General features: G+C 51.4%; 2 protein-coding genes and 1 long non-coding RNA gene across 3 annotated transcripts in view; 2 read left to right on the forward strand and 1 right to left on the reverse strand.

Annotated features, from left to right (window-relative positions):
* The window catches only part of LOC124234384 (single-minded homolog 2), a 48135-nt gene extending 41102 nt beyond the window's left edge, over positions 1 to 7033 (reverse strand). Inside the window, exon 1 of the mRNA XM_046651747.1 lies at positions 6254 to 7033. Within this exon, the coding sequence (XP_046507703.1) occupies positions 6254 to 6428 (175 nt within the window). The 5' untranslated portion in view covers positions 6429 to 7033. The remainder of the gene's footprint in view (positions 1 to 6253) is intronic.
* Positions 6506 to 27087, forward strand: part of LOC124234385 (translation initiation factor IF-2-like) — a 61664-nt gene continuing 41082 nt past the window's right edge. Inside the window, exons 1-3 of the mRNA XM_046651748.1 lie at positions 6506 to 6531; positions 6919 to 7270; positions 12372 to 12688. Of these exons, the coding sequence (XP_046507704.1) occupies positions 6506 to 6531; positions 6919 to 7270; positions 12372 to 12688 (695 nt within the window). The remainder of the gene's footprint in view (positions 6532 to 6918; positions 7271 to 12371; positions 12689 to 27087) is intronic.
* Positions 13560 to 25497, forward strand: LOC124234331 (uncharacterized). Its single transcript, XR_006887271.1, has 4 exons — positions 13560 to 14505; positions 14722 to 15170; positions 21644 to 21734; positions 22215 to 25497. It is a non-coding gene; the product is annotated as an uncharacterized LOC124234331 (long non-coding RNA).

The following is a 27087-nucleotide window of genomic DNA, read 5'->3' on the forward strand; positions in this document are numbered from 1 at the left end:
CTTGGTATCCACACTCAGCTGGCTCTTTGGCCTGCCACAGGAGCTATCTAAATATGGTCCCTCCTCTCTGGATGCTCACTCAGTCAACAAACAGCTCTTGAGTGGCTGCTGTGCAGGGGCCCTAGCCAGGCCCTGAGGTTACCTGCTGGGTCCCATCCTCCAGATGCAGGTAACAGAGCATAATCATGGAACCACACAAATAAGACGATTCTGCTCAAAGGGGAGGTGGTGGAGGGGTCCCCTCACTGTGAGGTAGGGTCACCCCTTTCAGTTGAGGGGACACACGAGTTGAGACCTAGAGGAGGCAGCGAGGTTTGCTTCTTCTGGGCCTGGGAGCAGGACTCTTGCTGCGGCCAGTGACCCCTGGGTCTGAACCTGGAGAAATGGTCTGGACTTTGAAAAAAACACCTAGGATGGACGGCAGATCTCACATATCCCCAAGGGCAACCTTGGGTATCTAAACCGATGACAAAAAGACTCCTCTATGATCTTATGAAAATTAAGTGGGGTTAATAACAGGGGACGGCCAGACCGTGCCACCACCCTTCCATGAAAAATTGGATCTGGGATTGATAAAAACGCGGAGGACAGGTGGGGGGGGGGTCTCACCTCCTCCTGCCTCCTCCTTCCACGTTCAAGATGCCAGCTGGGCCAGGCTGGACGCTCTGATCCCCAGCAAGTGCCCTGACCCCTAACCTTTACTTCTTACCTCTAAAATGGGGTGGTTTGGGGATTAAATGAGCTAAACTGCCAGGCGCCGAGCGAAGAGCTCAGTCCAGCAGAAGGCCTCCTTGTTTGCCCAGGCTGCCACTACCTTGGTCCAGCCTTCTCTTGCTCTCCCCTTCCATCCTGCCTCCAGCCCTCTCCTCGGCTCCCCCTCCCCCAGTAACTACCCCGGCGCCTGTGGAGGGGGCGTGTTATTACCAAGCGTGGCCTTTCGCGTGTCGTGGGCCATCTGAGGACACAAGTCACGCTTGCTGATTGCAAAACACTCCAAAGTCAAGAAGGGTGTGTGCATATTGGGGGAGTAAGGATGGGCTATTCGGCTCCCACCGCGCTCTCTCTTCTCCCCTCACAAGGCGCACGTCCCGACAGGGCCCACTGCGGAGCCAGCGTCCAATGCCCGTCACTACGGCGTTTACAACACGGAATTCAGAGCACGACCACCGCGGGGGCGCATGCTCAGGAACTCCCTTCGGGGCTACCGGGCCCCAGGAGCCTGTGCAAGGTTGTAACGGGGGGAGCTTGGGGCCGAGCCCCTGCCTCGCTGTTCTAGGAGAGCCCGTCGAAGAAGCCTGCGTCTCTAATATAGCCTTCTCCCTCAACTCCAGGACCCCAGGAAATCGTCGTGGTTCTGGGGCTCCTCCGCGCACTTCAGCCTTTTTCCGGTGGTGGAATGCTTCGTTCTCTCCGGGATCCCTGAAAAGCCCGGCCCTTAAGCCCTGTTCCAAACCAACAGTCGCAGCGCGGGCTGGGGACCGGGTGCGACGGGAGTGGTAGAGATGGGCGCCTGGAGAAGACCTGACTCGGGCCCGACGACGGAGCAGGGCAGCGGAGGGGGCCTCCAACCTGGCCTTGCCTGGCCGCGGGCCAGTGTCGTACGTGCTCAGACGACAGACTGAAGTCCCCACGACCCCAATGCCTAATGCTTAGACTTTGAGGGGTGGGATGGAGGCCCGGCCGCCGCCGCAGTAACGAGTGCGCAGCGCCCAGCGCCGCTCGGAGGAGGCGCCCTTGCCGCGCCCCGGAGCGCCTGGGCCAGGCCCTGAGCGCCGGCTCCCGGGGGTTGAATCTGCCACACGCGCGCGCTCCAGTTCCTCGCCACCGCCAGGGCCCCGGGGAGGTCCCTTCACCACTGCCCAGAGCTTCCTGCTCAGCGACTGCAAGCTTTCCCCCCGCCGGACCCCACAGCATGTCAGGCTCCCAAGTAGAGATGGGGAGAGGATTGTAAAAATCCACATTATTCTAAAAAATAAGGCTTTTTTTTTTTTTTTTTTAAAAAAGCTACATTTCGGGCTGTGATAAAGACTTGGAGTCTGTGACCCCATGTCAGTTTAGGGCGAGTGTCTCCTCACCAAACCCTCTAAGTCAAAGTGCTTCCGTTCCTGACAATTTCTAGGAGGGCCTCCCTTCTCCTGGCCCTCTAGTGTGTGTGTGTGTCTGGGGGTCCCTGCCAGAATCTAAAGCCAGATAATTCTCCACACTGGAATAATTCAGACCTCCAACCCCACTTACTTTTGTGTATGAAGGACATTTTCACTTCTTTTTAAGTGAATGTTGTGCTCACTGTCGCTGTCCCTTCCCCCTCTTTCTCGCCCACACCTGTCTGGAGACTTCTGGTCTGGGAAAAGGGGCGGGGGCCTCTGTTCTCCTTCCTATAGTCACTCTTAGCTTCCAAGTCCATTTCTGAGCCCAGACCCTGGGCCAGTCCCTCCTGCCAGCCGTGCGTGCGAGGGCAGGGAAGGGAAGCCATCCTCTGTGCCACCCCGGGGCACAGGAATCCCGGTGAGATTGGCCGTGGAGCTCCTGCTGCTCTGACTCTGGCTTCCTGAGGCCCAGCGTAGATCACCCTGTGGTGGAACATGCCCCGCGTCCTGCCTGGCGTCGTCCCCGTGCAGCCATGGCCAGAGAGCAGAAGAGTTTGCCCACCCCGGTGCTTCTGTATTTCCAAAGCGCCCCCTTTCCTGAAGGGAAGGCCGGCCATACTGCAAAGAGGGCAGGCAGCCCATGGGCCCCAGCAGTCCCCTGAGCCCTGGGTGTACCAGGCCTTCCCGACCGGCCAGTGAACTCACAAAGTTTTCAATTCTGAGTCCACTTCGGAAGCCATCCTTGCTCTCCCGCCCGCTTTCCTGCCCATCTACCTCCCGCTTCCTAGTTCGCTGCGAAAGGGGAGAAGACGTGGCCCAGTGAGTCTTCCAACTCCCAGCAGTAAGTCCCAGGAGGTCCACGGAGTGAGGCAATCCGCTGTTTAAGCCACAGCTGGCCATGGAAACTTGGTGAGCTCACAAAACGGAGTGACTGGAGGAAGAACATGTTAGAGTTCCACCTGCACCGCCTGGTCCCTCACTCTTGATCCCAGGAACCCTGTGCAGCGATGGAGCTGCTAAGAGGCCCATTTTACAGACAATGAGAACGAGGCCCCGGAGGGCAGGCAGAGCTGAGTTTTGGACTGGCTGTAAAAACTACCAGCACCCCCAAGCCAGTGCTCTGGCCTATCCTTGGAGCATCCACCTTGGCTCCAGTCGCCTCTTTGCTCCTGCACAGGGACTCTCCAAGGCCCTCTTTCTCTCCTCACGCGGGGGCAGTCTTGAGAATGAAAGGAGCCCAGGCCGGCTGCCTCTCCTGCGCGCGGCCGAGAACAGGCGGCCCACCGATCTGCCACGGTGACAATGGCCTTCTCTTGTCCTTGCGCTGGCACCTTGGGAGAAAGGTCCTCCCCTCTCTGGTCTCAATTTCCTCAGGTATAAGGGTTAATCTGGTGATTCCTGTGGCTCCTTCGGACTGTGTTATTCATTTTCTGACCCCAAAGTCCTAACTTGATCTCTAGATCCTTCTTCACCCAGGGATCCTGCTCACTCTGGGGCCATCGAACAGTGAGATCGCTCTTGGCGCATCGGCTCCACTCGGGATCTTTCCATCCGAAGCCGCCAAGAGAGAGCCGGAGCAGGTCTGGGAGCTCCCGCCACCACCCAGGACAGCTTTGACCCTAAAAGCTCCCTGACCTCAACGGCTCCCCCACGCCAGGCCCAGTCCCAATCCCGCACCACATCCCCCGAGCAGATCCGAGTCCCCCACAACAGGTTAAATCAATGAAGGTGCGGCTTCCAAGCCCCGGCCCTTCCGAGCTCCCGGGAGAGCGAACAAGTTATTCTGCATAATTCAGATCAGTCTAAACGCATCTTTTCCTCTGCCCGAAGCTGTGGGCTTCTCAACTCCTCAGCCCTGACTGATTTGAGGGGAACGTTGCTGCCATCCAGATCTGCCAGCTAGAGGCCTCTGAGCGAGCGCAGGGACCAGTCGGGAGGCTGTGGGTCCACCGCTCGAGGCCAGTGCTGCAGGAGACCGCTACCTCCTGCCTGTCTGGATCAATGGGGATCCCACAGGTTCAGGGCCATTTCCAAGACTCTAGGGCCACACAGCTCTCTCCTGACCTCACAGAGTTCCAACCTAGATGGTCACCTCCCAGAGACGCACAGGCTGCCCCTCAACCAGGCCACTACCAAACAAAGCACCTGGGCCTGGTGCTCAAGTGTCCTGCGACCTCCAGCCACCCCACCCCTGACACCGTCTCAGGGCCAAGCCATTCCGGGCCCAAATGCCTGGAGACTGGTTTTCCAGAGCTGGAACGCACAGACTCGGTTCAAATATCTGCAGAAGCAGTACATGCACCACTTCCCAATTTCCACCAGGCTCTCCTAGAAATCCCCCACCCGACAAACGGCTTACAATTAGTCCTCTTTCTCCAGACCTCCCTTTCTAACAAATTTCCGGCTTATTTGAAATCATCAGTAACCACACCATTTAATGTTCTCATCATTTCTTTGTTTGTTTCTATTTCCAACGGGGAGGGGGAGAGGGGGCGGGTGTCCTATTGGGGTGCCACACCGGCTTTGTAGCATGCGGATTAAGACCCAGCTCACCCAAGCAAACCAGTGACCACCACACCTCCCCGGCTAGGAAGGAGACTTGTCCTTTATGAAACTTAATTCTCTTTTAATTTTCACTGAAACTTCAGCTGGAGACGAATTATTTTTTCTTCTCCGCTGGAGGGGTCACCTGGTCCGAAAGCTCCCAGTGGGAGGACTGGAGGGGGACCTCGGTTGAACGGGGTTGGAAAGTGGAAGAATGCATGCTGGGCTCCAGTGGGCCGGTCTGGGGCTTCCATGCCAGGGATGAAAGCACCCTGGGCCTGTACCGCCCAGCTGGGAGGCCGTGGGGAGGCCACAACCCTCGGCTCTCCGTCCTCCCGCGCTTGGCTCCCCGGCCAGGCCAGCCGCGCTGGCGGACAGGCCCTCTGCGCTCCACCCGGGAGGCAGTGTGAAGTGCAGCTCCAGACCCAGAGACGATTACAAGTAACAGGCTTAGGGCTGCTGACCGCGAAAGGTCGAGCTCACTGACTTTGGGAGGATCACCTGGCCCAGGGACTGCCTTAACTGAGGTGCCCAGCGGTGGAGGGACACCTGTCGCTGCACTGCAGCGACCCTCCAGTGTCCTGGGGCTAAAGTTGTCTCCCTACTCCCACATGGGCTTCTGGAGCTCCAGAGGCCGATGCAGCCCTCATGGCTTCTCAGCCTGGAGGTCTTGGGGCACCCATCAGGCCAGGTGTCAGAATCTCTGGTGCCAGGCCCCAACGACCCCAGCAGGGGACCGAGCCACTGGAAGATGATCGGTTCAAGGCCGCGGGGACACCAAAAGCGAATGCCGTGGTGACCAGGCCTCTCCCAGCTCTGCTGCTCAGAGGTGCCTGGCCTGGCAGCCACAGTCACCCGCAGGCAGGCCGTGAGCTGGAGGTGAATGCCGGCCCAGTGCGCCACCATTTCTGACCACCGCGGTCTGCCGGATCCTCGGGTCCCAGCGAACTTTACCCACTGTGGCACCTGCCCCTCTGGGTTTATAATGCCAATGCAGAAAAGAAGACTATGCTCAGGCCCGCCTGCCATTTCTGAACTGATCGCCTCTCTCTCTCCTGCCAGTCTCTCCTACCCTGACTGCCCGCACCCCAGCCCCAAGAGAGGCGAGCAGAGAAGAGGGGACCTGAGAAGCGGGAGTTTGAGGCCTCTGTCCTCACAGTGCTCTCGTCCGCCTAGGGCCTGCAGGGCCTGGGCCTCCTGGGGCACTCCACTCTCTCCCAGGGGGAGCAGCAAGCACCCTTCACCCCTGCAGGGTGCATATGATTCCCCTCTACAGAAAGAGAGAGAGGAATGAAGGAAGGAAAAGATAAAAGGGGGAATTAAATAAATGAAGAAAGAAAAAAAGGAAGTTAGACTAGAATGGACTAGCATGAACACAGAACAATTCTTGGTTCGCCCCAGCCCAGCCCTGGGCCGGGAGATGGACTGGTCGCCCGGGTGCCAAAGCCCTGGCCTCTCTTTCTCTCTCTCCAGCAGGAGCCGAAGCCCCGCCGCGGCCTCCCCAAGACGCCCTGGCACTGCCCGGAAGGCTGAGGCGGCCCCTCCGGTCCGGTTCCAGCTCCCCGCTGGGGCCAAGTTCGCGGGGATCCCCGGCGCTCCCCGCCGCCCACCTGCGGCCTCACCTTCGGGGAAGACCGCGCGCATCTTCAGGTAGCTGGTGGTGAGTCGGATGATGGACGCCTTGTCCAGCTGCGAGGTGATGGCCGACGGCAGCGGGAGCAGCTTGGCCAGCTCATAAAACTCGCCATTTTCCTTCTCCCTCCTGGTCTTGGCCGCATTCTTGGACTTCTCCTTCATCGCGCCTCGGCTCCGGGCATATTAGACCCGGCCGTGCTCCAGGCCCGCGGAGCCCCGCTCCGGCTGCAGCGGCGGCGATGGGGAAGGGGGCGCCGGGGGCCAGGTGAGTCTGGGGCGCCGGCCGCCGGCAGGTGCGCGGGGCCGGCCTGGGGCACCGAGACGCCTCTCTGCAGCCGCCGGCCCCGAGCTTGGCGCAACCCGGCCGCGCCGCCCCGGGCGCAGCCTCCTCCCGGCTGGACTGTCCCGCGGCGAACAGAGCCCCGACTTCCCGCTCCCTTCTGCTGGCTCTTGCTTTCTCCCTCCTGTCTCCCGCGCCTCGGCTTTCCTTAGAGGGTGGAGAGGGGCCGGCGAGGAAGCGGCGGTGCTGTTTAGTCCTTGACCGAGTGTTCGACCCCGCTGCCGCGAGGCCCCTCCGGCCTGGAGGGCGGCATGGGCGGCGGCGGCCGCGGAGCCATGGAGCGGGAGGGTAGCGGAGGGGAGCTGGGCGGAGGCGGCGGGGGCCGGGCCCGGGCGCGCTCTCCTGCCCTCCCTGGCGGTTCCCTGTGCCTGAAGACGCGGCGCCCGGAGCCCGCGATCTGTCGCGAGGCGCAGAAGCTCCGCGGCCCACGTGCGACCGAGCCGCGTTTGTTTATGGCGGACCCGCCTTCGGGCGGAGCACTGGGCCGCCGAGGCCCGGGGAGGGGGGGGGCGGGAGGGGGGAGGGACCGCGGCGGGGGCGGGGGCGGCGAATCTCGCCTCCCGACCCCGCCGCGGCCCCGGAGTCACAGGCGCGCCTCCGCGCCGCTGTCTCCAGCGACTCTCCCAGGAGAGACCCGCGCGCTCCCGGGCTAGAGGAAGTCGCGGTGAGTGCACACGGCGCGCCGCGGGGACCGGCTCCTGCGAGCTGGTCGCGGGACCCGGGCACTCGGAAGGGCGGCGGGGAGGGGCGAAGGAGGGAGAAAGGGAGAGATGCCAAGACCTCCTCTGTGGCTCCTGGGTAGGTCCCGGGCGGGCGCAGCCGAGGGGAGGCGGCGCGACACGCCGGCCAAATGCACTGCCGGGAAGGACCGAATCCCCCGAGCCCGCGCCGCTCCTGCGCCCGCACTGTCCCCTCTTCGCAGGTCAGAAAGCAGAAAGCGGGAGGCCAGAAGGGAAGACCGCCCCCCTCCCCCCATCAGGAAAAGGCGCGAGAGAGGCTCAGAAGTGACCCTTCTGCCCTTTCTCTCCTCGAAACCCGAGAGCGAAAGGAGGTCGGCGCCTTAACCCGGAGGGGCCGGAGGCCGCGGGGACGCGCGGCCCCGACGGAGGCAGGGGGCCGGGGAGCCGAGCCTAGCGGCGAGGCCTCGCCCACGGCCGCGGCGGGAACAGGGCTCAACAGCCCCAGGTCCCGCAGTCCGACCTAGCGCAGTCGGCATTTCTGGGACTCGAGGTTGGGGCGCGCGCTTCAGGACAAGGGTCATCGGGCGAGCGCTGGTGCGGGCCACGGTAATGGGGCAGGAGGCAGTTGGAGTAGGGAAGCGCAGTTGGAGACACGGCCGCAGGGCATCCTGGCATTCTCCCTCAGGGCCACTCTGGGCCCCAAGAGTCCTCCTATCCGTCCCGTCGCCGCCCCCTCCTCCGCTCCCGCCCTCCGGTGCCTGCAACCCCGAGAGGATCCTCCTTACATCCTGCCGCGGCAGCAGCACAAACCCCACTCATTCTAGGAGTCTGAACCCTCTAGACACGGTGCAGACGCGTGCGCTGGGACGACGCCAGCTTCCCCGGCGCGCGGGTCAGAGGGCAGATGCCGTGGACGCAGGGCAGGGGGTCCTGTGGGTGCCTTGGCCGTGTGCAGGCTGTGGGGCTGTGGGCCGCCTGATCTGGAGGTGGGCGCGGGAGGTGAGACGCCAAAGCCGCAAGGTCTGGCGCTAGGATCTTGGTTCTTGGTGCCATCTCCACCCCCCCCCCCCCCCCCCCCCATCCCCGAGGAGCTTGCTGCTCCTCACACTCACTGCCCGATGATGTCCCGGCACCCACCTCTCCTTCCCCAGCGCCCGGAGGGCCTGGCCTGCGACCGCCTTGTCCGCAGCTGACGCTCCTTTTCCAAGGACCCCTTTGAAAGTCATAAGTTTGACGGCGATTGGAGTCGTCGTAGCTCCCTCGGTGGGCGGGACAGTGCGCAGACACCGGCTGGGCCCCCACCTGTCCCCAAGCCCTGCCAAACCTAGAGCCTTGGCCTTGGCTCCCTGGGCTGGTGTTCTGAAACCACGAAGCTGCACAAGCTTTGGAGTTGGTGGCCCCTCACCAGACGCCGGGCGCACCAAGGAACCAGCACTTTCCCTTGGGATTTCAGATCCAGGAGCGCTTTCCTGTTTGCAGCAGTAAGCGCAGAGGGTCAGGGCCGCACGCGAGCGGCGCGGGTACGCAGTGCCCAGCGCAGCGCGCCTGGCCCGCTTCCCCGCCTGGAATCCCGCGCCGGGCTGCGCCGACAGTTGTCGTCTCGGGGCTTCCTGGAGAAGGGGCTCCAAGGGGGAACCGACTGCCGGCTAGGCCCCGCCGCAGCTTGCGCAGGCCGCCCTGAGTGCGCTCCGGGACCTCTCGGGCTTGGGGAGGATTTAACGCTTCCCTCACCCTCAAGACTTCCAATCCTCAATTACAGACCCAGGAGAATTCCTTCGGGCTTGAAGGGATTACGCAGATCGCAGAAACATGGTTAAGTGGAAGTCGGAGAAACCCGACAAGTAACAAGAACAGAAACTTTCTTCAAACCAAATTTCCCGCATTTTACGGGAAAGCGTACTCGAGATCTCGCTACTGGGTCTTCACAGTGGCAGCCGCTGTTCTCTCATCGGCCAGACAGGTTCGAATCGCGCGGTCTGAGAGGGAGCTTAACAGAGTGTTCAAAGGCTAGCAGACATATCGGTGTGGGACAGTTTCAGGCCAAAAGCCAGTCCCAGCAGATGCCAAGGGGGCATTGTTTACCCACCCCAACACATTCATTCAACACACACACACACACACACACACACACACGGCAATGGGCCTGGGCTCTCTGCACCACCAAAAGTACCCTAAGTATTCGGGTGTGGACCCCGAAATTTCCCAGGTGGGGAGGATAGTGATATCTTGTGAAATAGTGAAGTAAGAGCCCCTGCGCCAGGTTATGGTTTTCTCCTTACCGGAGGGAAAGCCCGGGCCGCGGGGAACAGGATACTTAGGATGAACACTCACAGACTAGAAACTCTGTGTAAACTGGAAAAAGCACTAAACGCACGGTCCCGGCTTGGGACACCTGCTGCATGTCCCTCGCTCCTGGTCTCTTGGTGCGAGGAGTACTTCCTGGTCTATGGTTTGGACCTAACGCCCAGCGCCTCACACACAGCATGGACACTTTGAGACCAGAGAAAAGGCATAAACGCAACGGATGACCCCAGGTCGGTCATCACCAGAAACAGCGATTCCCCTACTGGCTCAGAAAGAGCCAGCAGAGTCTAGAATAAATGGAAGCTGAGGGCAGGAAGAGGACGGGTGGGAAGAGAGTTCCGACACATTGAGGCCTCGAGCTTCCAGCGCGGGGCCTGCTTGCGGGGCGCCCCCACCCCCAGTTTGTCTTGCTTGAAGCGCTCCTGCGCACCCCGAGGCGCAGGAGCAAGCCTCGGCATACCCTCCATCTCTTAGAAATTTTCCATTAGGAAACTGATCTGGAAGAAATTGAGGCCCCAAGAGGAAAGGGGCGGGCCCAGGCCGCCCCACATCTGCTTGGATTTTCCGCTTCAGATGCTCCGCAACTGTTTTTCCCCAGGCCGCGCCCGGCGCCTACCTGAGGCCCATCCCCTGCGGAAACCGAGATCAAGAGGGAAACGCGCAGATGTTCCACTGGGGATGGGCTCCCGGAGAGGCTGCGTGCGGCGATGGCAGGAGGGGATCAGAGACTTAGTCACTGAGGAGGTGGGGGCGGGGGCAGGACCCTTCCCATTCCGAGCACTAGATTTGGGGGAGGGGGTTTCGAAACTCTGCCGTGGTGTTTAAGGAGAACTTCAACCGCTGGAGCAAGCCAAGGCAACAGAAAATCCAGGACTACGGAGATTCGAACGCATTCGTTTTATAAGCCCTTGTCTACACAAGCAATTAGCACCATATGGTTTCTACAGAAAATTCCGCTGGCGTCCAGTATCGCGTATATGACTATTTCATGGCTCGGAGGCTTTTTTAGTCTGACCTATCTCCCAGAGCTCCTCGATTTCTCTCTCCTCTCCTTGTGGAAGCCCCATGGAGATACCACCACCTCTGCCGGGGGTCATTGCTACTCCCAGAAATGATCAGACAACTACTATATTACTACTCATTATTTAAAAGTAATCACAGGTATCCAGAGCAATTTCGTAATGAGTCATTCCTCACCAGGTCAAGACAGTAACTGGCTCCCCTCACTCGTCCCCAGACAGTAGAGGGAGCGAAGTTTACTTCTCTTTTTGTTTTGTTTTTAATCAATTCTCTCAGTGGAAGATGCTCCTTTGGAGAAAGTGTTTGCTTTTAGGTTGGCAGCGTCTCTCCGATTATTTGATTACATCGCAGGAACTAGGGCGGATCCGCAGGCACCCCCGGTCCCTGAGTGTTCTGTCCTCCGCCGGGGGTGCCCCGGCCGCGCCGGGGGCGGGGGAAGAGGGTACCCCAGGGCGGGAGATCCAGCCGCCCATCTGGGCCTGCCTAAGGCTGCTTCTGCCCTCTGCGATTCCGAAAAGAGCGCGATCCTTCTCGCACTTGCTTGTCGGGGACAACTTCGGGTTCTGGGGTTGGGGGCTCCAGGGGGCCGGCCCGGGCAGTGTTTCCTGTCCGAAGAATGGAGTAACTGCTGCCTACTTCTCTCCCTCAAGGCCATGCATTTAGGAGAACAAAAACAGTGAGTGCCACTGTAATTAATTATAGTGATTAGCAAAGTCCCTGAGCGAGGGCCACAGGGAACCACCGAAGCCGCGCCAGGTTTGGGTAAACAGCGGCCAAACGTTTTTGTCTAATTTTACCCGGGGGTGAGAGGGTAGCCTTTCCTCTGCATTTTCCTTCCCGGTCTTCCAAACCCGGCCCCGCTTTCTCCCCCGTCTCTGAGAAGGTGCCTGGGGACTTGGCGCGCCCCTCCCAACGCACACAGACACCCAGTGTCCTCCGGGGAGGGTGGGGATACTCCTGGAGCGCCCGGATCGGCCAGGGATGGGGCAGAGGAAGAGGGCAGCCGAGCGTCGCCGACCTCCTCCCACCTTTCCACGACCCTGCGGCCTGGAGCTTCCGCTGTCCTCTCCCGGGGGGCTCTCGGCCGGGCTTAACGGAAACGTCGCCTCAGAGTCGCAGTTCGAGGAGAGGCAGTCCATCGCTTCCTGGCAAAGCCCGGCTTCTCACCTCCAGCAAGCATGGGATGGTGTCTGGAAGCGCTTGAGCTGGAGGAGTTTTAAGAGTCTAGTGTGCGCTGAAATTCCTGAGTGGTTACAGCAATTACACACCACCGCCTTGAAATCTGAAAATCAATTAGTTCATTAACGACGGCGCTGAAACGGCCTTTCGAAAACATCAACCAAAAAATTTCGTTACAAAAAAAATAAAGCCTATCGGCCAGAGACACATGTTTCTGCACATCAAAGAAAGCACAAATACGATGGGCTTATTTTTTTTTTCTTAATGTAGGGCTGACTATAATATAGGGCTATTATAGTACTTTAAAGGCACAAACTCGGTTCATTTAACTAAGGGGGCTATTTGCAAAGCAAAGCGAACATTGGGGAACTCTCTCCTTAATCTGAAAAAATCTGTAGGAATAGGTACGCTAACTGATTCGAGGTTTAGCAGAGAAAAGTCACAGAAAGGCCGACGGGCGGGCGGGAGGGCCACATTAGCCCCCTCCAGCCTGGCCTGGGCGCGCACGGCCGCCCCAACCCCGGGCGTGAGCATCTTCCCGCTTTGCGCGGATTTTTAGTTATTTATTCTTTTCTTTTAAAGGCCGGCGTGGAAGGCGGGTTTCCTGAGAGGTGTATATCCCAGAATACACTCTGCCCTCCTGGGAGGAAAAGGCGACGCCTACGGCAGAGGGCCGTCCCGCATCAGAGGTTCCAGGAGCGTCAAAGCCGGACTTCAGATCTGAGCGGCGGCGGAGCCACGCTTGTGTGGTGTCCGCGCCCATCTGGAGGCGGGTGGCGGGACCTCCTCGCCAGCGGCCCCCGCCCTGGGCCGAAGCCCGGCTTTGGCAGCAGCGGGTCACAATCGGGGACAGGGGCGGCCGGAGGGGGCCCGAGCATCAGGCTTCCTGGTCGCTACAGGTATTTTTAATTCCGCAGAAGAGACTCAGGACTCCTAACTCCCAGCACTGGGTGCAGGCTCAGAAGGGGACTGTTTCAGACTTACTTTGCGGCGCGGCCCAGCCTTTTGCACGCGCAAAGTCTCGGGACCGCCGGCGTGGTTAGAAACGCGGCCTGGGCCGGTTGGCGGAAGGGGGCGCAGTGCGCACGGCCGCTTGAGGAGCTCTGTAAGCATGGAGGGCGGAGGGCTAGCTGAACACCGGCACATCCGAGCGCGGGGTGGGGGGAAGGAGGAAAATATACTCCGGGGCAGGGGGCGCAGGGCACGGGGGAGTGGGAGGCTCAGACGCACGCTCGCGCGCAACGTGCATGGCGGGAGCGCAGCGTACCCTGCAGCGTCTTAGTACGCACCGGGCAGGAGGGGTGCTGGGGTGCGTGCGGCTGTTCGTGACGCTCACATGGGTGCCAGAAGCCGTGCGGCCGTCGTCCCGAGCCTGAACTGGCAACCCGTGCTCGTCTCCCCTCCCCCCACCGCCCCCCGCGCGCGCTCTTGTCGCTCGGCTTCCGCCCTGCGAACCGCGCCCACTCCCCCATTCTTTTCAAGCGGGAAGTAGGGACCAAAGAGAACGGGGACCTGTAGGGCAGGCAAGAGAGGAAGGGACCCGGTGCATGTGGGTGGTGGGATGTCTGGTGGGAATTAGACACTGGTGCTTTCATCTTGGCTTCGCCAAAGCCCCCTGAGCCGTCCTCAGCTCGCGCGCACTTAGTCCGGATCCAGAGTCGAATTCTTGCGCTGGCGGCTCAGCCTTCTGTGGCGAGACCCGGCGTGGTCCCCGATTGGGGAAGAAGGTCCAACTCCCCCCCCCAGCCCCCCCCCCGCCGCCCCCCTCGCCCTCTTGTAAGGGCCCCAAGCCGGAATTCCTTTTAGGTGCCAGAGCAAATACCCCGGAGGACGAGGCGCGGGGTAGAGCACGTTTTCATATAAAACGAAAGACTTTTAAGATTAGCACTTTTTCTCACTTGAAGAGTATTTTCCCTGGCAAAAGCATCTAGCTGAACTGATCAACTATAGGGTAGATTCAAACTGTGCGGTTTGTGAATATTTTTGGCCCCACATACAGCACCTTCTTCATTTTTTGGAGGACAGAAACAAACTAATCTTGATTATTGCACCCACGCTCTTTTCGCCCTGCGTGTGTAGACAAAGACATTATTTAATCTGACTACGGAATTCTCTGTGCTTCTCTCCCAGGAGCTTTTGGACCAGGATGGGTGAGGCCTCGAGCGCCTTCCTCTCTGGGCGCGCAGTTTCCCGTTCAGGGGAACGTTCTCGTCACTTTCCTCTTGACGGGAGGGGTGGTCAGGGTGCTAGCGCGCTCACGGCTTCAAGGAGCTGTGCAAGGGCGACTACTACGTTCCCAGTGTCCAAGCCTCATGAAGCCGCTTTGTTATGGGGCTTGAGAGACCTAGTTCAAATCTTGCATTTCATTTTTGAGAGTTCCTACCAATTGCCAGGGCCTGGGCTGGGCAAGCGGGGGGCGGTGGGGTGGGGTTCGGACAAGAGAGGTGGATACTTAGAAGACTTTATTGAGAAATCTAATTTTTGAATAAATTACAAGCCGGGCGTGCGGGGCGGGGCGGGGGGGGGGGGGGGGGGGAGGGCACACGGAGAAAAGCGCAGAGGTGAATGTCCGCGGAGGAGTGCGGTTCAGTAACCGGAGAGACGCTGGCTGTTCCTGGCAAGGCAACGAGGGCCCTGTTCCACTTGTTTCGGAGCTCTCAACACTATCTGGACCGAAAGCGACAGCCTCAAACACTTTTTAAGCACTTTAGACAAGGTACTGAATACAAAGCTCGTATGTGAATTTACGTTACTTCCTGGGTAGTTGGGAGCAGGGAGGAAAAAGATGAGCGCCATTATTACGCATGCCCAAATAATTTTTAGTGTTTATTGAAGTCTTCTTAAAGTAATTGACCAGAAAATATCTTCCTGTTGAAGCAACATAAAGAGTGCTCCATTGAAAGCTAATTGACTTATTTATATATCTGTTTAGCCTGATGTCTACACCATCATTTTTGGAGAAGCTGTCAACTCTGACAAATGAAGGAAAGCGGAAGGCAGGCGAGCCGCACCTGCGAAAAGGCCTGGAATTCCAGGGCCAACCCCGCCCATCTGTTCTTTTCTAAGAGTACTTGGACCCTGCTTGATTGTTTGAGATCCAGCGATTGGATTTTCTGAAAGTAAATCTCAGAAATGGAAATTCACGCTCATTACCTTGCACAAACATTTTTAATTTCTGAGTGGCCTGCATTGAGCCTAGAGGCAAGAATCCTTGCTGGAGCCATAGTCTAGCCTGTAAAAGCCGAAAACCTTCCGCTGAGGGTAGAAAGGCAATAATTTAGACACACAGAGAAAAATCCTAGCTGGAAGACAAGAAAAAACGCTCCAAGTGAAGTTAGAAAATTTACCTTTGTATAAAAATCCTTTGAACATTATTGGACGGTAAGTGTGTTTTTCCAGTTATGGTTGTTGATCTGAATTTCTCAGCGACACTTTGCATGTGCAAATCGTGAGATCCGTTCTCAGTGAAGATGACTAATGGATCTTTTAGGAATCCATGCTTTAAAGTAGATTTTCTATGTTGGTCATGGAAGCTGCTTCACTTTACTTTATGGGATGGTTGTCAAGGGAACCTTGGGTAAAATTTCTCAGGAGTGTCTCTAAAAACATTATTCATAATTAAAAAGTGATTCATAGAAATCTCCAGAAAAATTATGGCAAGTTATGTTCGAACATGTTTTTTAGGCCATGTGGAATAAATAAAATCATTAAGGTCTTGTTGGGTAATACTGCCTCCCAGCTTCCTCTGACTGTGCCAGGAGGACCTGATATGGCTTCAGAGATGTGAGAGCAGCCTGTGGGACATGAGCTAAAAAACATCTGCATTTTCTCCAGCTATTTTCTATATTGATAATGCAGGTTCTAATTCCACCCCTTTAAAGACCGCTGAATAATATAGTCCAAGAAGTGGGTAAGGGAGCACTAAAAGGAGTATCTTTAATAAACTTAGGGATTCTTTTCTTTTGGGGGGTGGGAATAAGGACTGTGGAAAGCTCCCCATGACAGAGTCTAAAGGCAGAATGAACCCATTGGGACACAGACCTGCTTGTTTATAGGCCAGCTGATGTTCACTAGGTTTTTTGGCACCTTAGTGGTGAAATTCCCCAGACAAACCATTCTGCCAACCAAACTTTGCTCTGCAGAGGAAAGCAGTGCGTTGAGGTCTCAAGGTTTTAGCAATACAAACCTCTTCAGTTGGGCATTGTGTGGGTACAAATTGTTTTCCTGGTGGAGAAGTAGGGCGAGTCTTGTCAAGGCAATTTAGTGGCCTGCACTAGTTATGCAGCTGACACAGCTGCCAAAGCCCTGGGTTTCCAGTCTAACTTACCTTGGACATTGGTGGACTCTGACAATAAATGTCAGTTGCTAATATTTATTTGGAGAACTGGCATTTAATAGGGCCATTAACTTATTAAATAATCCAAACGGAAGCAGTTGCACTTGCTAAAAAATTGCTCCCATTTACACACCTAAAGGAAGAGATGCAATTTCCAGCCCTGTGCGTGGTCACTCAGATGCACCGTGGCATGACTTATTAGGTCATTTTAGACTTCTTCACAGTCAACCAAATCCTGGGCCTGGATGGTGAGTCACCTGGCATGTGAAGGTGGCTAAACCCAACAGACTGAGGGAAGGAAGGCAGTGCTTTGAATTGGGGAGTCCTCACGCATGCCTACTTGCACATGCGCTGTTACTCATCCAAGAAGAATTCCTCCCGTGGCCACAGTGTGCCAGGCGCTCAGCCAGACATTCGAATGATAAAAGTGAGTTCCTCTCATTGATGCGTTCTCAGTCCTGATAATGACTTTGACTGAGAATCTGGCCTTAGAAATGTTCACAGCTTTTGAACCAGTAATTCTATTTCTAATTATTTGTCTTGTGGAAATCATTTCTAGTATGAAAAAAAGCCTTTTGTCATCAGTATTTGGGGAATGGCTAAGGGTGCAAGCTTTGGTGTCAGGTCTAGTTTTGACTTCTCTCCACCCCTCAAGTTTTGTTATCTGTACAATGGGGATAATAGCTACCTCATAAGGAGGTTATGAGTGTTAACTAAAAAATGAATGATAAACATAATGAATATAAAAAGCCTGGCACACTTCTTGGGAGAAGGAATTATTCAATACACTTATTGGGATTGTCATCACAGAATTATTTATAATATTAAGCTTTGGAATATTAACATTATTAAACGCTGGAAACAAATTATCCTAAATGGGTGGGGGTTGATGCATTGTGTTGAGATATATATTCAGTGAAAAGTTATGCAGCTATTAAAAAGATTGTAACGTTTGTGACAACTGGTATGGTAATATCTTCTTAGAGTACAGATCCTAGAGAGCCAGCAGTTTCTTTCCCAGACTCCCTTGCAGCTAGGGTTCCCGATATGAATTAATCATGGCCATTTAGATGCACTTATTTGAGAAGTAAAGTGGAAGTCACACTTCTGCTGCCTTCATGGTTTCTGCTGATAGCCATGATCATGAATACTTTTTGGATGTGTGTACGTGTGGCAGAGTTGGCAGAGGTCCCAGTGGCGTTGCTATGAGGTCAACAGTTCCAGTGCCCACCCCTGGCTTGAAAGTAACTAGGGCATTGCTGGATTCAGCAGTCAAGGTGGCAGCTTTCTGGTGCCCTACCTTCCTGGTGGTAGTGCTAGCCGCTGCCCTGGCTGGCCAGTCCTGCAGTGCTGTCCATCCCTGGAGAGCCAGCCTTGATCCTCTCCCATAGTCCTTCCCATAGTTTTGTAAGCACTGAGATCCCTCTGTTAAATCATTTCTGCTTAAAACAGCAATTTTTGTTATTGGCAACTAAATCCTCACTGATGTATGTTGGAAGGCATGCCAATACTATAAAACTGCATATTGTATGATCACAATTAAGTAAAACAACAACAAAATTATATGGAGAGAAGTACCAGAAAGATATTTCTCAAAGTGGATAGTGAGTATCTTTGGGTAGTAGACTATGAGTGATCTTTCAATTTGCTTTGCATTGCCTGCATTTTTGTGTGTGTGTGTGATGAAGATTGGCCTTGAGCTAACATCTGTTGCCAATCCTCTTTTTGCTTGAGGAAGATTATAGCTGAGCTAACATCTGTGCCAGTCTTCCTCTATTTTGTATGTGGGTTGCTGCCACAGCATGGCTTGGTGAGCGGTGTGTAGGTCTGGGCCTGGAATCAGAACCCACCAACCCCGGGCCGCCAAAGTGGAGTGAGTGAACTTAACCACCATGCCACTGGGCTGGCCCTGCCTCCATTTTTAAAAAACAACTTTATTCAGCTATAATCACTTACCATAAATTCACCCATTGAAAATGTATAATTCAGTGATTTTTAGTATACTCACAGATATGTGCAAGCATCACCACAGTCAGTTTGAGAACATTTTTATCACCTCAAAAAGAAATTCCATTACTATTGAATCCTTATCCTCTCGTCCCCACTACTAGCCCTAAGCAGCCACTCATCTACTTTCTGTGTCTATAGATTTCCCTATTCTGGACTTTCATATGAACAGAATGATATAGCTTAGGGCTCTGGCTTATTTCACTTAGCAGGATGTTATCCAGGTCGTAGCATCCCTGTTGTAGCATATGTCAGTACTTCACTCCTTTTTACGGCTGAATAATATTCTATTGTATGGATAGACCACATTTTGTTTACCCATTTGTCCACTGATGGACATCTGAGTTGCTTCCACCTTTTGGCTATTATGAATAGTGCTGCTATATCCCTCTAGCTTTTATTTCGACCATGTAGCAATTTTATGATAAATATTTAGTTAGTTTTATAACAAGGAAAATCTGGCTTTGGTAACTAGTCCTTTTGAGTTTGGTGTTGAGAAGAGGGCAAGATTGTAGATTTCGTCCTTGGATTGGCCAGTTAGCTTAGGACGCAATGAAACTCTGTTCCAAGCCAGATCACAGCCTCCATCTGTATCCCCATGTCCACAGACCTTTCTATAAGTAGTGCTCTTGGTCACTAGAAGGATGAGAAAAGAGGCTATAAATTCATCTCCACTCCTCAGGAAACGGCTCTGATGCCAGGAGGAGTGATTGTGGTCACCTAGCAGAAGTCCTGAGATTTGACTTTCGGTATTTTCCCTTTAAAAACCGTATCTACTGGGATGCGGGAAATGTTCTCTATCTTGATCTAGGTGGTGGTTACATGGGATTCATGTGAAAAATTCACCAAGCTGTATACTTAAGACTTGCGGATGTTATTATATTTGACTCTATGAAAGTTACATCCGATTAAAGAAAAGAAATTATATCCATGTGGTTTCCCTCAGATCTTCCTTTCACCCTCCCTCTCCAGCTCTGCTTTTCCTTTCTGGCCATTTCTAACTGACCACAGGTTCATACCACACAGTTGGTAAAGGACAGAGCTGGGATCTAGTCCAGCCCTTACGAACTTGGTGTGGCATGCTGCTTCCACCAGGAACTCTTCCAATGCCTAGAATTGATGTGATTTTTGAGACTTGGCCTCCAACCACATGGCCAGTGAGGACAGGGGCTGGTCTAGGGGGCCAGACCTCTTGGTTCTGGGGCACATGTTCTGTCTGTCCCATGTCCCTCTTTACCTCTGGTACCCAGCTTTGTACCAGGCACATAGCAGATGGCCAATAAATATTTGTGGAGTCAGTGCGACCAGAGTGGGGTTATCACCAAAGGCCAAGCAGGCTGCCCACGTGGCAGTTGCTGGAAAAACCAAGGCAGGAAACTCAATTCTTATTTTTTTTTCCCGTGGCAACACCAATGGGTGTTGGTCTGTCACAAGAGCATGGAAAGTTCCCACTGAAGATATCTGAACTCTCTGGCAAGACCTATGAAGTGTTAATTTTAGCTTTCAACCACCGATGCCCTTGTACGATTTAGTGGGTCAGGAGGAGCTTGAGCCAAAGCCAAGATTACTCACTCTGAGGTTTCCTTTCCTGTAGAGTACTTGATGTGTTTTCAGTTTGTAGAGACTTACTGCTTACACATTTACTTGGAGAGAGTTTCCACTGTTTTACATCTAATCTGATTATTGTAAGCTATTCCTTAAACATATTAGTAATCTATCCTATCAATCAAATTTTCCCAGAGCTCATGCATTAAACATGAGTTGGACTTGAAATGTTAAATGCTAAAAGGCTATAGTAATAACCATAAAATAAGTAAAATATTTGCATGTCCCTAGATATTCTGAGTTGAAAGATACATAGGTTGAATATCAATTACGTGGTTTAAGGAAGTGTATATGCAGGGGTTTCCGTGTCTACCCAGTTTTCTTCCTTGTATCCTGGTAGGAAATGAGGAAGTTCCACGCTGAGGGGAGACGCCTGTGCTCTGGGAGGAATGATACCTCAGCTGCCATTTGCAGCTGCCCTGGGCTCACTGGGGATGGATGAGTCTCCAGCAGAGCACAGATTTAGGATGCGTAAGAGGATGTGTGCACCTTCTTGGGAGATCTGTGCACCTTACATGACCAGATCCAGGTGCCCATGACTCATGCGTTTGGCTTTGTGCAGTGTCTCCTCACACCCTATGCATGACCCATCACACCTGGCCTCAGGTGTATCTGCTGATGGAGGACCATTTTCAACTGTTGCCTGGTGGAGGTCCCTGCTAGCCCACAGGACAGCTTCAGCAGGTTGTGTTCTTCAATTGTTCATTGACGTTTGCATAATTCTTTGAATATTATATTGCATCCTTTCATAATTAGAATTTCCTAATTCGAATTAATTTTGAAAAGTTAGTGGAAAATGGAGAAAGGAAATCATAGACCTCATGAATGCAATACAACAGAATTAGAAAGGAAACTTTAGATTTTGTGAATGTGTGAGTCTTTTAAAAAATTTTTTTTTAAAGAGGAACATTTGAGTCCTATGTGGGCTGAAGCCAGGCATTTTATATTTCTGGCTCACTCTCTCTCTTTTTTCTTTTTTGGTGAAGAAGATTCACCCTAAGCTAACATCTGTTGCCAATCTTCCTCTCTCTCTCTCTTTTTTTTTCTTTGCTGGAGGAAGATTGTCATTGAGCTAACATCTATGCCAGTCTTTCTCTATTTTGTGTGTGGGTTACCGCCTCAGCATGGCTGATGAGTGGTGTAGGTCCATGCCCAGGATCTGAACCTGGGAACCGGGGCTGCTGAAGGGGAGCACACCTAACTTAACTACTATGCCATGGGACCGACCCACGTTTGGGTCTTTAGACTCAACCAGACACCCCAGGAAGTTAAACTGCCCAACTGTGGATTCAGTAGTGAAGGAAAAGAATAATAGTAGAAGCAGGTATGAAATGCTGGAAATACAACATTAGAATTACATCCAAGGGTAAGCAAATAGTTAACCAGGGAAATTTTATCTTTACAGAAGTATTCTATTATAAAAGGAGAGAGGATAGAATTAAGATAGTCCATTTTGTAAACTTCTGATGAAACTATGGATTTCATCAATGATCGCTTGATCATCAATGGCTGCTAACCTCAGGGGCAGGGGGAGAGAGAGAGAGAGAAAAATGTCCAGGATAATTCAGAGATCTTACATGCCTCTTGGTGGAGTATATATACTCCTTATAAAATAGTCTTGCCAAAAACATCAACTCTGAATCTGATTCAGTCCTTAACTAGACATTCTAACTACCAGTTTTCAGGAAATACAGGAACAGAGAAATATGTTAAAGAAATCAGGGACTGCTACCAGCAAATCTAGAATATGGGAAACTATAGGAAAGACTGATCAGTTTCTTTGGCAAATAAATAGCAAGGTGAAAAAGGCGGGTGGGGGGGGGGCAGGGAGGGAACCTGGGGATGAAAGATGCTGAGACACATTAATCTCGTGCAAAGTGGAGAATTTGTTTGCATTTTAATTCAGGCAAATTACCTGTAAAAGATGTATGAGAAAATCAAGGAAATGTGGAGACCAGATGTTTGATGCCATCAAAGCATCGGTGTCAATTTTTAAGGTATGATAGTGATATTGTAGTTATATATTTTAAAAAGAGTTCCTATCTTTTAGAAAACCATATCGAACTACTTACAAATTAAAAGGCGTACCTAAGGGAGAAAGTGAAAATTCAGATCTTAGAAGAATTTTCAGTTCTCCAAGGGTACATCTATTGTTCCGACTTCTCACGTTTGACCCCAGTGCACAATTTCGGGAGTGCGTTATAGACAAAGCCGGGGACAAAGCCCCTGCCTCCTCCTTCACCCCACCCTTGTTATCACGGAGATCTTATCTGGTCTAAGCTGTGCCTTGAGGTATAAAGGGAAGCAGGGCCATCTCCCTAATTTTCAGGGCCCAGTGAAAAATAAAAATGTGAGGCCTCTTGTTCAAAAGGCAGGAAAAAAGTGACATTGAAGGTATTGAAATAGAAAATTTTCTCCTTTCTCCTTTCTCCTGTGGTCTCTCTCTCAACCTGTCATCGTGGATTTTGCCAATTAAGGTTACTTTCCCTCGGGCAAGAGGATGACTTCAGGGGGAGACCAGACCCTCGCGGGTCTCCTAAGGCCCCACCCCGTGACTCAGTTCGCCTGCGTGCAGCCCACCTGCTCCGGGTTCTCCCTCCTGCGGCCGCCAGAAGGATGCACCCTATCGCAGTCAGAGGCAGCTGCGTAAAGCCAGACATTGCTCCTTCCCACGGACAATGGGCAACCCCCAAAGAATTATAGCCTCTGTGCCAGGACGCCCTGCTACCTGCATTGCGGCGGGGGGGACAGGGCACTTCCACCGAGCTGCCCGAAGAACGTGCTATGTTGTCTGTAAATAATTGCAATTTTATTTCATTTATGTCAATGCCATTTTGAAGAGAAGTGGTTAGAACAGACATCCTTTCTCCATTCCTGGTCTCAAAGAGAAAGCTTTCCATATTTCACCACTAAATATAGTGTTTGCTGCAGGTTTTCCATAGATTCTCCTTTTCCCCTCCTTAAGCAGGTTCCTTCGTATTTCGTTGTCTTCTGTTGTTCCTGTTGAAAAGTCAGATGTCAGTCTAAGTGTTGTTCCTTTGAATGTAACGTGTGGTTAAGATTTTTTTTTTTTTTTTGTCTTTGGTTTCCATCAGTTTTATGATTTACCTAGAAATAATTTTCTTTATATTTATCCTGCTTGGAGTTGATAAGAGTTGATAGAGTCTGTGGTTTGATGTCTTCTGTCGGTTTTGGAAAATTCTCAGTCTGTCTGTCTTCAGTTATTGCTTCTCCCTGTCCTCTCCATCATCTCTTCTCCACTCCAGTTACACTTATGTTGGATCTTTACACTGTATTTCACATGTATCTTATCCACTTTTCTGTATTTTTCATCCTTGAGAAGATTTAGTCTGGCATTCAGACCAAATTTGACTTTCCTTTTCTCTTCGGCATAGTCCTTCTGGGGTCTCATTTGAAAGTCTGGGATATTTACCTGAGCTCTTCCTCTCTGGCAGGCCCTGGATTCTAATTTTGTCATCTTCACCACCACAAGACTTACGTTAGTTTTCCGGGATTGCCATAACAAATTACCACAAACTTGGTGGCTAAAAACAACAGAAATTTATTTTCTCAGTTCTGGAGGCCAGCAATCAAGGTGTCATCAGGGCCATGCTCCCTCTGAAGGCTTTAGAGAAGAATTCTTCCTTGCGTCTTCCATCTTCCAGTGACCCAGGACATTCCTTGGCTTGTGGCTGCATCACTCCAGTCTCTGCCTCCATTGTCACATGACCTTCCCCTGTGTGTCTCTGTGTCCTCATCTCTTCTTACAAGGACACCAGTCACTGGATTTAGGACACACTCTTAATCAGGATAATTTCATCTCAAGATACTTAATTAATTACATGTCCAAATAAGATCACTTGCTGAGGTTCTGGGCAGACACAAATTTTGGGGTTCCACTGTTCAACCCACAACAAGACTCTTGAAAGTTCTGCTTCAATTTTTGACCTCTTTATTGCAATTTTATGATTTGTTTTTCAGCTCTGTGCAGCAAAGACCTCAAGCAAAACCCACACAGAATGTCAAGCTCGTATCTCTGCAGGTCATCTTTTTTTTTTTTTTTTTCCTGGGATTTTTACCCCTCAAGTACTAACTACCTTGGCAATCCTAAACTCATTTTTTCTTCTTCCCAGTTTAATGAGACTGATGCAAACTTCAGGTTGCTGCTTTTCATTCATCCTCTGTTGCCTGTGCTTCAAACTGGCAAATGTTCCAAGGGAAAAAGTAGTGGCCAGTGTGGGGTCCAGCTCAATGCACTTCTCTCCACTCCAGGATCTCTCCAGGATTGCGTCCTGGGTGTCTCAGTTGTTCTCTGATGCGTTCAGCAGCTGTCTTTCATATTTTATCCAGCTTTTATAGTTGCTCCTAGCACAGAGTTTGCTCTGACATTTCTTCAAAAATAGAAATAGAAGTCAAATATGGCATTTCTTTTGTTCTAGGCTCATGTCTCCACACTGCCAGGGGAACCTCTCAGGTGCGTTGCTTTTGGAAACCCACTGATTGAGGGATGTGCCTCTTTTCCCCCCTCCTTTTTACTGTGTTTAGAGAGAGACACACCTGTAAGATCTCCTTTATTCTCTGTGTCTGTGGCTGCTCAGGGCAGGGATGCTTCTGCAATGTAAAGAAATAAATAGTGAGAAAGGACTTGGGAAATAGTGGGACATATCAGAGCTACGTGGGGCTCTTGTCACCTTCTTCCTGTATAGGATCCTTAAGAAAATCTTGCTATCAGGCATACAAAAGGGAAAACTGCATGAATAAGCCACATGGTATGACCTTTCCGTGCTGAGGTCTGAGCTACCAGAGCAGCGGAGGAGTTATGTCCATCAGGGTGTGTTTCTCAAAGTGAGCTTTTCGAGAAGGTGGTATGGATGGTACACATTTTACCTGATATAATCCTCAAATCCTATAGTATAGGTATTATTACTACTCTATTTTATAGATGAGGAAAGTGAGGCTCAGGGAAGTAGTTATCCTGCAGCCTACCTCTGGGTAGATGCTGTTTAACCTAAAGCCCTCTCTTACATTGCCTTTCATTTATTCCTTTGGTAAAACCACATTTTAAACTACAAAATGCAAACTTCTATGGAACTGAACTCAATGAAATGAATGAGACTTTTTGTAATTTCTAATTTTTATATAATTTCAAACTTACAGAAGTGTTGCAAGAATAGAATGAGGAACTCTCTTATACCCCTTACCCAGATTCACCAGTTGTTTACATTTCCTCCCATTGATTATTCATTCTCTCTCTCTGAATCATTTGAAAACAAATTGGAGTCATCATGCTGCTTCAACCCCCAAATACTTTAGTGTGTATTTTCCTAGAACAAGAATATTCTCATACATAACCTCATAACAATTATTAAAATTAAGAAATTTACTGTGGTAACACTACTATTGTTTAATCCAGAGTTTATATTCACATTTCATCAATTTTCCCAATAATGTTCTTTATAACTTTTTCCCCTCAGATCCAGGATCCAATCCAGGATCACGTGTTCCATGTAATGGTCATGTCTCATTAGTTTCCTTTCATCTGAAACGGTTCCTCTGCCTTTCTGTCCGATCTTCCTCATGATTAGCTCCAGATAGTGCTTCACTGCCATTAGTGCCGTGTTTTCATTGCATCCTGCAAAATGGTGCATGACTTTCATTGCCCCATTGCTATTGATGTTACATTTGATCATTTGATTAAGGTGATATCTATCAGGCTTCTCCACTGTAAATTAATCCTATTCCTTTTTGTAATTAATAGGTATTTTGAGACTATATAAATGCCCTGTTCCTCATGAGACCCCACTGGGGCTCCCATGTGTCAGTTCTCTCTCTCTCTCATCCCTTTATCTTACTTGGTCTGTTTTTCATTTGGTGGAGCACATCCTCAATTAGCTTCCTGAGAAAGGATGCAAGGGAAGTCAAATTTTTGAGATTTTTGACTTCTGTGTCTTCATTCTACCCTTATTCTTGAATTGCTACTTTGACTAGTTATAGAATTCTAGATTGGAAATTTTTCTTCAGAATTTTGAATGCATTGTTTTACTGCCTTCCAGTTTCTAATGTTACTGTTGAGTAGTTGATGTCGTTTGAATTTCTAAAAATGTGAACTATTTTTTCCTCTCTGAAAGTTTAATAAATTTTTTAAGTCTTTGGCGAGGGCTTTTCCTCCCATTCATCATGCTGGGTACTCTCTGGCCTGTTCAGTCTGGAAGATCATGCTCTGTGGTGGTGACAGTTGTTTGGGTATTCTTTCGTTGATAATTTCTTCTTCTCTGAATTATCTGTCTTCTATAGAACTCCTGTTGTTGGATGTTGACTTCTGAATTGATTTTATGATTTTCTTTTATTCTTTCTCATCTTATTTATCTCTTTGTCATTTTGTTCTACTTCCTGGGTATATTTTCAACTCCATCTTCTAACTGGGCTATTGAAATTTTCATTTTAGCTAATGCATTATTACTTTCCAAGACCTTACTCTTGCTCTCTGACTGTGCCCTTTTTCCTATCATCCTATTCTTGTTTCATGGATACATTATATTTCCTTTGAGAATTATGCTCATAATTTTTGAAGTTTTTTCCAGCCACCCGCATTTGCCTCTTTTTTTTCTGTTTGTTTTCTGCCTATCATGCTAGAGGTCATCTCATGTTAGAATGCTAGAAAGAAGGTCTCTAACATGATGTTAGAGGATGATGTCTAATGTGATAAAACAGAATAAAAAAAGAGAAGAAATGAACAAAAGGGAAAGACCTGGTCTGTCCACATGTCAGAGGAGGAATCTGACTGGAAACTCTGTGGAATTTGGTGGGACATGTGGGTCTTCAGTGAGAGTTGATTGAAAGGCTATCTGTTTTTTCCATTGGGAGCCCCAACTATTAGTATCTGTAAGTCTTTCTCCTGGGGTCATTTAGTTTCTCCAGGACAAATCCTCCAATTTCTCCACTGGGGGAAAGACAGTTCATTTCCAGTGTTCTTGGAGCTAAGTGGCAGAACATGGCTGTTCAGCATATGGATGTTCACTTAATTCTCTATTTTCCACCCAGTATCCTGCTGCCATCTTCCATTCTGCCTGGGTTCCCTGGGTTCAGGGCTTCTGTAAATGGAAGATTTTAAGACAAAAGCATTTAGAAACCAAGCTTACTTGAAAAAGATCTGCAAGAACTTCCAGGGGTTAGAAAGACTTGGATCATCAAATGAAAGTACAACAGGTATTTAAAGGAAAAAAAAAATCCATAATATTACCAAGGCTACTGAGATTACAGCTAGTCTGCACATGGCAGGAAAACAGCAAATTTATCACATGATTATCATATCCAGGAAGGTCCTGACAGATCTCCAGACAGCAGCATTGC

This window comes from Equus quagga, unplaced genomic scaffold (assembly GCF_021613505.1).
Source record: "Equus quagga isolate Etosha38 unplaced genomic scaffold, UCLA_HA_Equagga_1.0 73442_RagTag, whole genome shotgun sequence".
NCBI lineage: Eukaryota > Metazoa > Chordata > Mammalia > Perissodactyla > Equidae > Equus > Equus quagga.